Below are 16,491 nucleotides of genomic sequence, written 5' to 3' on the forward strand. Positions count from 1 at the left end.
CAAAAGCATTTCAGAAAACACTACAATATTTCACAAAACAAAACATTTCACGGAAAATAACATTTGTTTTGTCTTGTAAAATGTTTTGTGAAATGTTAAATTTAGAGGAAGCAACAAATTATCATTGACTTTAGCCTAGATTGATAGTATTTTATTTATATATATATATATATATATATATATTTATTTATTTATTTTTTTTCATATCACAATATATATCGCAGGAAAAAAAATATCGCAATGTCAGTTTTTTCCAATATTGTGCAGTCCTAAACTGAAAGTGTGTAATAAACAAAAACAACAGCAAAACCCATCTATTTGGTTTTAGTGGAGAAAAGGCTGTTACCTGGGTGGTCTTGATCTTTACTAATTCTCCTACCTATTAACACATGGTGTAAATATCCTTTAGGCAGGGTAGGGCAACGCCTATTGTGTGTTTTCAGACGATCAAACCACTCTCTGCCGTACCAGACAGTGATGTTCCCTGTCAGGACGCTCTCGATGATGTAGAAATAGAAATTGCTCAGTATTTGAGGGGATACCTGGAATTTCTGTGGCCAGGGTGCCAGGCCACAAGTGGCATGGCAATCCAAGGGAACAAGACAGAGACAGGTTATGATAATATAATTTATTTTATCACAGGAAAAGTAACTATTTAAAAACCAAACCTATTAAAAATGATAAAATCCCCTTAAAACTGTTTCAATGTTAAAAAGTCTGGCAATAACACACAACTTAAGAGGACAATGTATAAAAAATTAAATAAAAAAAAAGATAAAAACCAGTCCCACCAGTCTTCTTTTAAAGTCTCCACTGCTTCCTCTTCGGCAACTACACGAGAGGAAAGACACTGGCGGCAGACTGTACAAGAACCCCACTGACCATGTGATAGACACTTTGTATCAGTGAAACACTTGACTTCGGAAGTCAAGTAGGCGTATGACACTTCCCGTCATGGCAAGCTTGACTGGTGTCCAGCGGCCCTCAGCCACAGTCACCACAGTGCAACACTTCAGCTGCGTGGCGTGTCCCTTTATATTTCGGCTCCCATGTTAACAGGTTAGAGCTTACACACTGCCTGCGTGAAAACACGTGCATGGAAGCGTTTCCAGGCAAAATAGAATAGGAAAAGATGTTTATATGTCATTTTGACAAGAATACATATTAATAAATGTTTGAAAGTCTCTAGGTTTTGATATAAATGCAGATATAAAGAAAATTGATTTTCTAATATTGCACCTGTCAATACAGTACAAAATATTCTGTAGCCTATTTTGCCGTCAATACTGCCGACGTTGTCTTTGCTGTAATCAAATCAGTATATATTTATGTTTAACATGGTATTTAATTTTATCAATGGGAAACATACATGTGTACAGACAAAACTAGCACGTTTCTGGTGTGTAAAGACAACAAACAAAATCCACGCAGCTGACACGCAACAGAAACGCCACGTAACTCTTCAGCTGCTCCGCCACGTAACCCCCACGCGTCCGACACTTCCAGTCATGGCACGCTTACCTGGGGTCCAGCGGCTCTCTCCAGCCATCGCCATCTTCCCAGTGGCCGATGTTATGTCCCTACTGGTTTCAAACCCAAATGGTTTCCGTATGTTGTGTTTACCTAACAGCTGCCGTTGTGGCCTGCCTCTGTCACTAGATTCGTCACACAATCACAAACATAATATTGGCGATTTTCAAATTGTTTCCAAGATCTGATGAAGTAGTAGTAGTCAATATGACCATAGATGCGAGGAAAGAAACGTGATAACTATCATCGGGTATTTCCTAAACTAAGCCAGATAACCAGTTGTTTTAGATCAGCTCAAAACAAAATGTTACCTGGTTGCTGACGTAGTTGATAAATACGTGACTGGAAGCGACATAATGTAGCGCTTCAATAGCTCACTGTGTAGAGCTGCGGATTTGTGTGTTATCTTTTATATTTTTGCCACAAGATCGAAACCAGCTCGACCCAAACTTGAATGATAATATTCTTTTTAGATCTTGTAGGTGGCTGTGATGTGGTGCTTACTTAGACAAACATTTTCGCAGCAGTAGATCTGGGAAACGATTTGAAAATCGTTTGATTGTTGATGTTTGTGATTGTGTGACGAATCTAGTGGCAGGCCACAACGGCAGCTGTTAGGTAAACGAAACATCAGTTGGTTTGGAAACAGAGACATAACACCGGCTATGGCAGCAGTATCCGATTAGCGGGTTTGCTTTGTCTTGCTAGTCCCGGTTTTCCATCAGTGTATCCCTCATTCTAGCCATCTCCTTTTCCTTCTCTTTCTCCTTCTCACCATTGTTTCTCGTCTGCTCACTTCTGATCAACACGCTCAACTCTGCTCACCTGTCTTTCTCCCGTGTATTTCCTTGTTTCTGTCTCCGTGCTCCACCCACGACTCCATTTCCTTTTCCATGATTGGTCCCCCAGACTCCTGCCCCAACCAGTTCATTGGTGGCGTAACGTGTCAGTCTATGTCCTCAATCAGAGTAATTCCATTAAGGTGCACTACCGCAGAAACTAAAAAACGATTATACAAACCAAAACAATTCCAAAAGCAATTATAGCTGTTCCGCAGCGATGGTCGGGGCAGAGCATTTTAAACTCGCAGGGAAGGTGTCCAAAGCACAATGGCAGATTTTTTTATAAGATGTGACATTGTGACCGTTGAGCTTTCAACTCGCAATCTTTAGGTCCAAAGGAAAATACTGATCTCAGTGAGCTATTGTCCAGGTGATAAACTCCTCTAGCTATTTGGGCTATATTTTATTGAGTCAGCCTGGGTTGACTAAATAACATGATTTTCCTAAACTGCAACTTGGCTGATTGTTAATCAGAATCAGTTGTGTTAATGCAGACACACATTTAAAATATGCTGGACAGTTGTCCACAGCACAATGCCTGATTAGATACATGTATGATCAGCTCGAACTCAGAACCATTGAGGCCGTAGGCAGGTTCTGATCTCATGGCGCTATTATCTGGGTGATGTCACAAGTGGCATTGCAACACCTAGTTGACAAGGAGCAGGCTTGCATGAAAATGCAGAATTTCAAGCTACTGAAAGTAAGAAAATTCTCATTAGAAAATTCGGAGAATTTGTGTATGTCACGCTTCCAGAGATTAAAGGACCCAAATTCAGGGACAGGTAGGCAGGCAGGAGAAGGTTTGAGCTCGAGGATTTATTAATCGAAACACAAAAAGAACCAAGGGAGTCCTGAGGGAAGCAGGCAAAAAACCAATTCCAAAAAATAAGTAAAAAGGAATCCCAAAAAAACCAGAGGAGTAAAAACCAGGGAAATACAGGAAGGGTAGAAGCTGACCAGAAAAGACACGGGGAAAGCACACAAACACACACAAACTGACAGGACTAAGACACAAAACGATCTGACAAGAGACAAGGGGAACAAAGAGGTTAAAGACAAGAGGTGATGAGCAAACAATGAACAGGTGGTACAACAGGTGAAACACATCAGGGCGGGGCAGGACAATCGGACAAGGCGGGAAAACACAGGAAGTAAAACTAGACAAGACAGAAAACAGACTATCAAAATAAAACAGGAAACAGAAATATACACAACAGGGAACAGAAATATACACAGACCACAGAATACAATAAACACAACAGGAAACATACAGAATAATAACAGGCAACTGAAATGTCCAAAACCACAACCGTGTACATGACAACATAGAGATGCCTGTAATTGATTTTCAAAAAGATCAATAAATGTCAAACTGATGTTTAAGATGCTCCATTTAGCGTAGACTGCAATGCGTAGATGAGGACACAATTCAAAAAAAAAATTTAAATTCATTTTTTGAGATAAAATTCTGAAATTTTGCACACCAAATCTACAGTGATCTTCGGATGTTGTGATTTTTATTCCATGAACATCAAACATTTAATTTGGAAGAAATGGCAGGATTTGTTTATACTACTGTATGCAGTAAAATGTTTTAAAGCTGCTTGGCCCCTAACTAGTAAACATGCAAACAGAAATTTAATCAATAATTAAAGCACAGCAAGTAAATTAACATGCAAAACACACAACAAATCAGGAAGAAAGCATAGCAGATTAATTAATATGCATGCAAAACACATGACAAAGCAGGAATAAATAAAGCACAGTAAACCAAAATATACTTGCAAAACAAACTATAACCCAACACAAAGACTCTGCCGTGTGATGTTTCCTCAGGCCTCAGAGGTGAAACGGTCTGTCTTGCCTTTCTCACCACTGAGTCAGTATGCAGCGTCTAGGTACTTCAAGCTGTCTACTATCATCTCTTTATGCCGTTTTTCCATTACGTACCTGCTCGACTCGCCTCGACTCTACTAACCTTTTTTGTTTTTCCATTATGAAAAAAAGTGTCCCTGGTACCTGCCAACGGGTACTTTTTTTAGTATCACCTCCGTTGAGGTTCCAAGCGAGCTGAGGCGATACCAAAAGGTGACGTGAAAACCTGCAGACTACTGATTGGTCAGAGAAAATCGTTACTAATCACTGCGTCAACAACAGACGGGGTGTCCTGAACAAACCTGCCATTTTGAATTTTTTTTTTTTTTTTTGCTGCCTCCAGCTTCTTTTGAAACACAATTTGTCTTCTGGCTGTGGCAACAGCCACATGCCGAGAATCAAAAACAACACACCTTCGACGTTCTGTGTGCCTCACGAATGAGTCGGTAATATGGAAAATGAAGGATGTGACACTGCGGCCGAGCAGAGCTGGTACTATCAGTGGGTAAGCGCCATAGTCTTGCTGACATTCATGAGTAGGTTGTTGTCCTGACACCAGCAGGTCCTTTACTTCTTTTAAGTAGGCTTTTTCATTGTTGTCTGTGATCAGACCCACAACAGCTGTGTTGTCAGCAAACTTAATGCTGGTATTGGAGTTGAAAGTGGCTACACAGTCATGTGTTTAGGCAGGGGACTCAAAACACAGCCCTGGGATTCTCCGGTGTTAAGGATGAGGGTGAAAGAGGTGTGTCCACCCACCCTTACCACCTGGGGTCTGTCTGTCAGGAAATCAAGGATCCACATACACAGTGAGATGTTTAATCCCAGGTCCTTGAGCTTTGTGACGAGCCTGGAGGAAACTATGGTGTTAAATGCTGAACTGTAGTTAATGAACAGCAATCTCACATAGCTTCCTTTCTTTTCCAGGTAGGATAGGGTGGTGTGGAGGATGTGTGCTATGGTGTCTTCCATTGATTGGTTGGGACGGTAGGGAAACTGTAATTGGTCCAGTGTGCTGGGTAGTGAGGAGCAGATGTAATCCTTGACCAGTTGTTCAAAGCATTTCATCACTACAGAGGTGAGTGCAACTGGGTGGTAGTCATTCAGGCGGGCTGATCTTGTTTTCTTCAGCACAGGAATGATGATAACAGTGGCCAAAGTGTCCGGATGTTCACTGCTCTGCCCAAATTAACTTTGGAGAACGGTATCGAAGTTGCCTTTGAAAAAAGCTGCCTGTAAACGTATGAAAATAAGTTTTATTGAAAGGTACAATATGTAACATTTCTGCATTAAAATGTCTAAAAACGACCATACCTATGTTATATATTTTTATAAGTTGTGTTCTTACACTATCCCAAATGTTTCCACCAAATTTCAAACCCAGAGAAATCTGTTATTTTATTTTTTGACACGGGACGTTTCCTTTAGTCGCCTGTCAGTGGTGTCATATAACCTTTCACCCTGTAGTTACTCGTAACTTCCGTCAAAACACTGGCACCCAGATTATACCTACGTCAAAGAAAGAAATACTTGTAACTGTAATACTGCTTTTTTTGCCACACAGCATCATTTTGTGATTGACATGCCACTTTGTAACACAGTAATACAACAGAGACTTTATTTATTGATACATTTCAATATCGATCCAGCTTAATGTTACTATAATGTGCTGGTTGACAAGTAGCTTTTGCTAATGCATGGTGGGCAACATGAGGTTACAACATCATTCAACACGCTCATAAAGTTATTTTTAGTATGATTGTTTTGACAATGGTTAACAGCACGTTAGCTGTATATATAGACGATTAATCTAATGCTAATTTAGCCAGCTAGCACACCCCGGTCAGTCTGCCTCACTCCCCTGGCGCAGAGAGACCTTACTATATAGCTAGCTAGTTACCATTAGCCCCCAGTCAGCTAGCAGCCAGCCACTATCATTACAGCAATCCGAACCCGGCCAGAACTTGACTCCAGTGCCGGGTGCTAACGATGCTAACGGCAGTTTAATGAAGCGTTGGGAAACAGACCATATCAAACCCAGCAGCCATCCATAACCTTAGCTACATCTCCGTTAGCGCTACCAGTGTTCGTGCTGAATTTCTTCCCTCTTAGCGTTCTCTGTCTTTACAGTTAGCTAAATTAACCCGAAAAAAAGGTGGGTTAGGCACCAACACGACTAGTTAATATTACAGCAAAGGGAAGGGGGAGATCATTCTGGGTAGCTGGGAGATCTTCTGCTGCCGACAACGGCCATTGAGCGTCCTTGCCGTCACGGAGTTCCCCCCCCGGGAATCCCTACCAACACCCGTCTCTCAGCCTCCTTGAGTAACGTTATAACAAACCCCGTCTACCCCGGTGTTGAAAACATCCAAAAGGTGACATTGATATGTGAAATATATTGTGTGGTTTTAGCTGCTGGCTAATGTTAGCTTGCTGGCTCACTAGCTAACTGGTCAGCTACCAATACAAATCGAATCAAGAAAAACGTAATTATGTTGGGGAAAATGCAGCTATTTTATTTGAATGACATGAATAAACGTTACTAAACGTAACATGAAGAACCTTGAATGGGTAAACTCGTCCGTGAACAGATGCATTCTAATCGGGGATGGTGTTTAACAATAAAAACTACAACTCCCATAATTCCACGCAACTTCCCAATGTCATCAAAAATCTAAAATATTATACGTTTAATTCTCATCCACAGCGCCACCATGTGCTCTCTCTCTCTCTCGCTCTCGCTTGCTTGCCCGAGAAACATCCACAGCCACAGTTGAGTGTGGCTGCTGGCTCTCGTGAAAATCTCTATTTCTCTTTGTCTTTTTTTAAATGAGTCGGGAAGCCTACAGCAAACATTAACTTTACTGTAATTGTTATCAAACAAAGAGATATATTCTCCCCTCTTCCTAAAATGGGCCTAAATCAATAGAGTAGCCTACTTCCTTGTTTATTGCTGCACCTGCAATTAATGAAATGCAGAGGAGGAGAATGAAACTAGATCATCTGTCGCCACAAATTCATATGTTGAGTGTTTGATTGTTATTTATTTGTGCTTTAGAACATAATCAGGAGCCTTCTGTACAATGACAAATTCAAGTTCAAAACACTAGTTCTGGGGTCTCATTTATAAACGTGGCGTACGCACAAAACGGGGCTGAAAATGTGCGTACGTCACTCCCCACGCAAAGGTTGTGATTTATAAAAAACTAACTTTACGGGAGAATGTGCTGTCCTCCACGCAAACTTTGACCCATGCGTACGCGCATTTTGGAGACAAAATAGGAATTGGCGACGCAGATGACGAGGTGGTGAACTGAAGTCAGACTGCAGAAAGTAAATGGGAATAACGATTACTCGTAATATTTTCAAGTACTGATGCCTCACGCACATTTTTTCACTCCATATCATCCACCTTACCATGAAGATTAAATCCAGCAATGTTATTTGCGCTTGTACTGAGTGATAATTGTTCCATAAACACCTCCAACTCAAATCTTAAATACAAATTTGTTCTTAATGTTTAATCGGCGCTGTCCAGGGCATGGAATTAACACCTGACCACCCGCCAAATGCGGGTGAATTGTGCAATTGGCGGGTAACACTGTCAATCTACCTGCCACATTGGCAGGTAGCCAATGAGAATTGACACACACACACAATCACAATTGACACACACACACAATCACACACGGTGGATGCAGGAAAAAACGCAGATGAGATGTACAGTTTGACCTAAATTGAGGACAGCTACGCTCATTATTGTAAGTGCAATGATAAGTTAAAGTCCAATAAGTACTTTATTAAACCGTATGAATGTGTGTCCCAGGCCAAGATAGGAAATTAACTAACAATGTAAAGATCAACAAGCCACTGACAATGACAGATATGTTCATATTTGATTCATTCAATAAATTATTGTTTTGTGTCTTAAATCCACCAGCATATTATACCAACATTTGCAGCATCCTGAGCGTTTTTGGTAAGGTTCCTAGAAAATCTCAGCCCAGAGTAATCGGTTAATATTAATAATTATTCTACCCAAAACAAGTTTCTTTTTTATTTATTTTTTTATTTTTAAGAACTATACGAAAAAAATTGCAACTTTTTTGCAACAACTCGTGTTATGGTGCGCATTCACCAGTGTTTTTTTGGTTGTTGTGGTGCGCGTAGGCTACTCCTGATTTTGTCAGTCATCTCATCTCTTATATGCAGTGGCGTAAAGAGCCAACACCGGGCCCCTATGCAGGATTATCAAGGCGGGCCCCCCTACTACAGCACATGATGACGCCGCAATGTCCACGAGTAGGCTACCATGAATAGGACAGCATAGTATCATAAAGACACAGTAATTCCTGTTTTTCACCTTTTATGAGGCTGGTAAAAAGTCACTGGCTGGTAAAAAGTCACTGTGGCAGGTGGATTTTTAAATCCACCTGCCACAGTGACTTTTTGGTGGTCAAAAAAGTTAACTTCATACCCTGGCGCTGTCTCACCGTCACATTGTCCGCTACGGAGCGCAGGAGGAGGGGATGGCCCGACTATATGGAATACAGGATAGCATCAAATACCCTAGTATTAGATAATGGCAGAACACAGTGTAAATAACTAAATATCTGTCTTTAATATTCTGCATATATCATCAAATGTCAAAGTCTGAAAATACAGCCGTTAAGCTCTCGCGCAATCGTTACCCTTAATGTCCTTGTTGCGGTCCGAACTTTAAAACTGTTTGTGACAAAACCTGTATGAAGAAAAGTGTGTTTGCCTATTAGACTTTCTTTCGTCTTCAAATTGTATCTCGGGGTGGGGGATACCACTAGTTGATGCTGTGTTGGCAAGGTGTTAACAATCACAAATTGTTGTAAACATATAAATGCTGTGGTGACCCCCATGCGTAATGCTGCATGATGGCACTGCTGGCCCTGCAGGAGGACTACGCTAATGGAAGAATCGGGAGAAAAAGAGACTTCAGGGACCATGATGATGACTGGCTAATATGCCGATTTAGATTCCCTAAAGCTGAGCTCTTGGATCTATGTACTGAATTGAGTCCAGTAGAGAGGGCAACGCGCCAGAACCGTGCCATCCCGGTCCAAATACAGGTACTCGCCACTCTGGGGGAAACCGGCTGTTTCCAGAGGGAAATGTCAGACAGCTGAGTGTTTTTTTTAAAATATAAATATTATATATAATCTTCATTTTTATCACTAAGGCTTGTTTGGATATAATATATAGTTCTGTTAAATCTTATTATATACGTCTGGTATATCGAAGCTGTCCCCGAGTGCCATAATGCCTGCCGTTTTGGACGTATTATTAATGCACGTAGTTATAGATCAGGTTTCCCTACACTGTGCAATTACAGGCCGAAATTATAATTCAATTTGCAACAATTCCTGAACATCTGGGGAGTTTGTTGCTTTTTCTCCGCCAGTCGTCATGATTCGGTGTAACAACTGCCAGTGTCATTCATATACTGATCAGCATTCACGAGGTGCTTTGCATTGACTATTTATGGTTAAAAATGGGCGTGTACAGGGCGGGATAAGAGGCTGATCCACGTACGCACACTTGTAGGTAATCTCTGATTTATAAAGGGAACATTGCTTACAGGTGTGCTTACACACGGTTTTATAAATCTGACTTTTTTATGTACGCCATTTTGGGATTTTGGGCGTACGTACACTTATAGTAAAGATCCTACACACAGTTTTATAAATGAGACCCCTGGTGTTTAGCTGGACTGTAGTATGTGACAACACTAGCCGTTCATTGAATGTGAGTGTAAACTGCCCCGCCCATTTCCAGCATGCAAGGTAATAGGTATACATTGCTCCCAGGTTGTGACTCAGGTCGTATTTGAATTGTCATGACCAAGGATCAACCCGTGTTGACTGGCTTGTTTTGAATTGACAAAAGAAGGGTTGAACACGGGTTAGCCATAACAACCTTAAGCTGATATACAGTGCATACGAAAAGTATTCACAGCACTTCACTTTTTCCACATTTCGTTATGTTACAGCCTTATTCCAAAATGGATTCAATTCAAAATTATACACACAATACCCCATAATGACAACATGAAAAAAGTTTTTTTTAAATGTTTGCAAATTTATTAGAAATAAAGAACAAATATATAATATGTACATAAGTATTCACAGCCTTTGCTCAATACTTTGTTGTGGCAATTACAGCCTCAAGTCTTTTGGAATATGAAGCCACAAGCTTGGCACACCTATCTTTGGCCAGTTTCGCCCATTCCTCTTTACAGAACCTCTCAAGCTCCATCAGGTTGGATGGGGAGCGTCGGTGCACAGCCATTTTCAGATCCCTCCAGAGATGTTCGATGGGATTCAAGTCTGGGCTCTGGCTGGGCCACTCTAGGACATTCACAGAGTTATCCTGAAGCCACTCCTCCACAGAGGGACCCTGGAGCTCTGTCAGAGTGACCATCGGGTTATTAGTCACCTCCCTACTCTAAAGCCCTTCTCCCCCGATCACTCAGTTTAGAGGGACGGCCAGCTCTAGGAAGAGTCCTGGTGGTTCCAAATTTCTTCCATTTACGGATGATGGAGGCCACTGTGCTCATTTGGACCTTTAAAGCAGCAGAAACTTTTCTGTACCCTTCCCCAGATCTGTGCCTCGGAGTTTGCATGTTCTCCCCATGTTTGCGTGGGTTTCCCTGGGTTCTTCGGTTTCCTCCCATCTAGGGCTGTGATGATAATCGCATCACCGCACTTCCGGCGGTGACATGACACTACCACCGGATTTTCTTTTTTTTACTTTTTGCTGGCAAAAGTTACAGTAGAACAGATGTTATGTGATATGGAATATAATGAAAGCAATAATCATTGTGTAGTTATCCTCATCGACTTTCTTCTATCCTATATTCAAGAGATTATGGGGAAAAAAACTTTGCTTGTCACTTCAGCTTTGCACAAGCGGATGGACAGTCCATTTTAATAGGCTATATAGGGGATTTATTATGAATTACTTCTACAGGTAACATTTAATATAATACACGGTAGGGATGTCATAAACGTTAGTCTCGCTTTGACAGACCTTCCTCCACAGCGCTGTCGAGGAGGGTCTGGCTAGTCCAAACAGCATTCCGGGATGGGAGAAAAACGTGCTCCGGATTTTCTGGTGGCAACCCTGCCATTCTCGCTCTAACTTACGCTACTCTCGTAAGGGGGTTGCGGTTAACCGCCATACCGCAGTGATACATTGCTTCTTTACCGGCACAGCCCTACTCCCACCATAAAGACATGCATGCTAGGTAACTAGGACTACAGTTGAAAATTAGCCGGCTGGGTAACATTTGCACATTTACAGAAATGTTGATTAATGTGCATTGTCCTAATAAATAAATAATCTTAATTCTTAAATGGTATTCTAGTTATCAGTGTAGCCCTCATGTTTGACATGTTGCTTGAATTTGGAATACAAATCAAAGCTCTATTCATCAGCATCTATTCTGTTTGCCTCTCTTCTGCTGTCCACCATGTTGTGTATTCTTAAAAGAGAAAAAAATGTAGGTAAGGAAAACAACAGGTGTACCAAAAACAAAAGTTGACAGTTTTGTGGGTCAAACAATTCAAACTTGTACACTGCACATTCAGCCGTTTTATTTTACATTCAGTTGACTCATTGAACTTGCCACGATATTTGAAGAGTCTTTGGCCTCTCTCCTCTCTCTGCCTGTCCTTTAGTGGACTTCATGAATGATAAGGATGAATAATGTGATACTTCCGTTGATCCCTGCAGTAAGGCTGCCTTCTCACTACTGTCCTTGAGCAGCATTGAGCTCAAGGACCCTTTTAAACCCAGCAGGTCCAGTTTAAGCATGGTGTAAGCTCGGCAGTGGGACACACTCAGCTGTATGTTTGTCTGCTATTTAACAGTCCTCCACTATCTTTGTCTGTAGTGGACCTGCTGAGCATGCCAATGGCGTGCGAGGTGTTCGATCAGCATGGTCTGAAGCAGAACGAGCAGCTCCTGGACATCTCCCAGCTGGTCACCTGTCTGACCAGCCTGTACCAGCAGCTGGAGCAGAGCCACTCTCACCTGGTCAATGTCCCGCTGTGCGTGGACATGTGCCTCAACTGGCTGCTCAACGTTTACGACACGTAAGTGTAGCATGCTGCAAAAACAGAAAAAAGTTTCCACTATTTCAGTAATATTTAACATACTCTGACACATTTTGTTGGTTGGTAGTGGTCGCACCGGAAAGATCCGGACTCTGTCATTCAAAACTGGAATCATCTCACTCTGCAAGGCTCACCTGGAGGATAAATACAGATGTAAGTAATACACACACACACACACACAGACCAGCACTCACCTAAAGGATTCAAATCACAGGGTGTAGTGATTAATTAATACACTCTTAGCCAGTCACATCACTGCACTCATTGCTCTGAAACATATGAGCCAATCACAGTGAAGCATGAAAACAATGGCTCATTAATCTGCTTTTCCAGGAAATCATTTTGTAGTCTGAATATTGCAGAGTGGCAGGACAGCACCACAGATCTGCAGCCAGATGGTGTGCGTTTTTAAACAATCACTTTGTACATTATCAATAATAAAAACCATTATAGTTCATTGAAGCTGTTTGTATAACTGCATTAATCCCATTAATATTTCTGCTGGATCTCATGAATGGTAACATCACATCGTGATTGATAAGATATAGCAACTAGGGCTGTCAAACGATTACAAATTTTTAATCGCGATTAATCGCTGAATTTCTATAGTTAATCGCGATTAATCGCATATTTTATCACATGATTAAAATTCTATTATTTTGCATTTCAGAACAGTTTTTAAGTACATATTAACAATCGAAAGCAATTTTTACCAGTGTATCTTGATTGGGAATAAAATGAATGCAAAGAAAGTTACTTTATGAACTTGATTTTAAGATATGTAATTATTTATTTACTGTAAACAAAAGAAAAATGTGTGACTCTGTCATTATTGCACAATTCCTCCAAGTACCTAACTAAAAAACTAAAAATCCCTGTCCTTACTAGAGTCAATATAGTGTTTAGTAACTCCTAAATAATGTTGATTACTCACTGACGTCCAGTGATCACCGGTTAATGAGACAGCGTTTGCAGCACCTTGCAGCTGTTCCAGTGTGGCTGCTTTCTCCATGTCGTACAGGCTGTGTATGGTGAAACTACTGTCTCCCTCGACGGCAACGAGACAGGTCAGAAGATGCCAACTGTAGTACGTCTTTAAGACCCGAGTCCTCTACGATGCTGACAGGTCTGCAGTTAGTTGCCACCCGTTTCGCAAGAGCTGTAGTAATTTTTTGGGATTTGGTTTCATCCACAGGTCGGCAAGTAGCACTCTCCAGCATGATAGCGGGTAGCATCACGTTAACTGTACTACTGTGCTTAGCTTGTAGGTGGTAGCTCAAGCTTGACGTGCTTCGGTGATATTTTAATTTGGCTTTACACAACGTGCATATGGCTTTCGACTTGTCTACGAGCCGTCCGGGAGTTTTGGAAAATAAAAAGCTCCATTCAGAGTTATTGCTGCTGTCTTTCTCTATCATGCCTGCAGCCTGCAGCAGAAGGATGTGTTAGGAGGAAGTGGCAGCTTGATGATAAGTAACGGTGCTGCAAAGGGTCAAAATAGTAGCCTGTTAGGCACGACGCGAAGCCGAGTGAAGTGTAAAATAAATTAATAAATGCCGGCATGCGATTAAAAAAATGAATCGCATCGCGTCGGCCCTAAATCGCATCGCGATTAACGCGTTAACGCTGACAGCCCTAATAGCAACACAATGTATTTAAAGAATAAAGCTTACATACTTAAATACACTTGAGCTCAAAAGTTGGAAAATAGAGGAAGAAGCACAGGTTTTATGAGTAATTGGATGTCTCCAGCATAAATGGGTAGAATACCGAGTTATAACCGACTGGTCTAATGTGTGTAGAGGTCATATTTCCCTTTGTAAACCTATCATCATTCACCTCCTCCTTCTCCATCCTCCAGTCTTGTTCAGACAGGTTGCCAGTGCAACAGGTTTCTGCGACCAGCGTCGCCTGGGCCTCCTCCTCCACGACTCCATCCAGATCCCCCGGCAGCTCGGCGAGGTTGCCTCTTTCGGGGGCTCTAACATCGAGCCTTCCGTCCGCAGCTGCTTCCAGTTTGTACGTGACACACTCTTAAATACACACAAATGCTTCTTTCTAAGTATGTTGTTTTGAGATAGCAGTCTGGTTTGACTTTCTAGAGTTATAGATCACTAGGACTGCCATAGCCCACATGTCTATTTGCTCTGATGCCTTAGGCCCTCCAGATGAAGGTAACGTATAAGCACAGTCCCACTGAGTGTTAAACGTCAGACTACATCAGGTTTATTTACAGAAAACAACTGGATTGTTGCTTAGAGATTAACAGAAAACAAAGGCCAAAACATTGATAAAACCAAGAATAATAAAAAATAAGAGGGAGAACAAGTGCATGACAGACTCCAGTAAATAGGACCAGAGAATGAGAGTGTCTTGTGTGAATGAAAGCCTGTACGTGATCAAACAAATGATCTCTGACAGCTGCAGAGAAGAGAAACATGGACATATCTCACAAATAGGACACCATATATCAACTTGCACATGGGTGTTTACATCATAAAGTGTGTGACAGCACAGAGAAGCAAGAAGAGGAAAGGACCAACATTCCCTTTGTATTTTCTTAATGTTGAACGTTTGAGCCAAAATAACAAGCAGCAAATCCAGCAATTGCTGTTTGACTGGATTATCCCTAATCTCCAAAAGATGATCCAGCATTTTCATGTTAAAACTCCCTACTTTGGATACCAAATGTAGCTCTTTTTCTCAAATGTATTCTGAAAGTAAAACCATAGTTGTGTCCATCGAAGGGAATAGTGTGAAAACTGGCCATTTGCTTAAATCCTGAACCCCAGAAATTGACGAATTATCACATTATCACAAAGCTTAAAACAGGGCTGTTTTCTGAGCTCTTGAAAAGTTGACTTTTTAGACAATTTGTGGTCCCCACAGGACAGCGAGGCTACAAACATTTAGAATTCAATTTTTGTTATGTATTCATATAATGACCCTATATAATATAATGCATTGATGTAGATTAAACTACCAACTAGTATATAAAGGAGTTAAAATTAGCACAACCATAAACATATACAGCAGTAAAATGCAACATACTGAGCATTCTTATCATATATGTAGTACTAGTACTAACTGGCTCTGGGTGAGTTGTTGAGTTTTTGGCTGTGAACTGTTAGCTTTACCCTTAGTGTTTTAGCATGACATCATTTATCTAGCCATCAAATGCCTACTTAAGTCATCTTAAAAGTCAAAGGGGGTGGGGGGGCTGAGTATTTAACCATCTCATTGAGCTAATGTTATCTTAATTAGTTAGCTAGCTACAGGTGATAAAATCTGCAGCGACAAAAACGTTGTTCGTCTGCTGGAAATGAGAAGCTATTTTTGTCCAGCTCTGTTTCTCATCTAGCCCTAAAACTACTGGAGATAGCTTAACTATATTCCAGCTGCCCCCTCTGAGGAGTCAGATGCATGTGGGCGTGAAAGAGGGAGATGTGGGGGGTCATTTCTATGTAAACTCCAAAACCATGGAGTTCCCAGTGTCCCTGATGACGGGAAAGTGATGGATAAAGCCGATATGTTGTCTCTGATTATTTTTTCTTTTCCCGTCTGTCTAACTATTTCATTTAGAGCAGAGACATTTTTCTTCGGGCCCATGCATCGACATCGTCGGGGGCGAAGGCCCTATTGAAATTCTAATGTATCTCGTTCTTTTTCTACTTCTTCTTAGGGCCTGAGCACCGACAATGTTGGTTGGCGAAGGCCCTATTGGAATTAAAATGTTTATTCTTCTTCTTTTTTCTGTTATTATTATTATTATTCTATGCATTTGGTGAATATGGGTCTCGGGCTTGGGCACTGCTAATTGGCTCCATAGCGCCCCCTAAAAGTTTTCAAAGTTAAAGTTAAAGCCCCCTCCTACATAGAAAAAAACCTCTTGGACCCAACCTCCAAACCTAACAAGCACTTGAAATACATTTTCAAATTAAGGAAGATTTTGAAAATGTTTAGGGATTGTACTTTAACAAACTCCTTCTACAGATTTAGCCCAGTTCACTTCAAAATTGGTCAGTATAATCTAAAGATCTTCACAAAGCTAAATTGCAAAGCTTTTTAGCGCACGCTAAACAGTGTGGGCA

At 41.1% G+C, this 16,491-nt stretch overlaps 1 protein-coding gene across 4 annotated transcripts in view; it reads left to right on the plus strand.

Annotated features, from left to right (window-relative positions):
* LOC144512721 (dystrophin-like) overlaps positions 1-16,491 on the plus strand; it is a 377,468-nt gene that overhangs the window by 317,744 nt on the left and 43,233 nt on the right. For all 4 annotated transcript variants that reach the window (XM_078243603.1, XM_078243602.1, XM_078243604.1 and 1 more), the window contains 3 exons: positions 12,178-12,379; positions 12,468-12,553; positions 14,262-14,419. In XM_078243603.1, coding sequence (XP_078099729.1) covers positions 12,178-12,379; positions 12,468-12,553; positions 14,262-14,419 — 446 coding nt within the window. The remainder of the gene's footprint in view (positions 1-12,177; positions 12,380-12,467; positions 12,554-14,261; positions 14,420-16,491) is intronic.

Source organism: Sander vitreus, chromosome 24, assembly GCF_031162955.1.
Source record: "Sander vitreus isolate 19-12246 chromosome 24, sanVit1, whole genome shotgun sequence".
Classification (NCBI taxonomy): domain Eukaryota; kingdom Metazoa; phylum Chordata; class Actinopteri; order Perciformes; family Percidae; genus Sander; species Sander vitreus.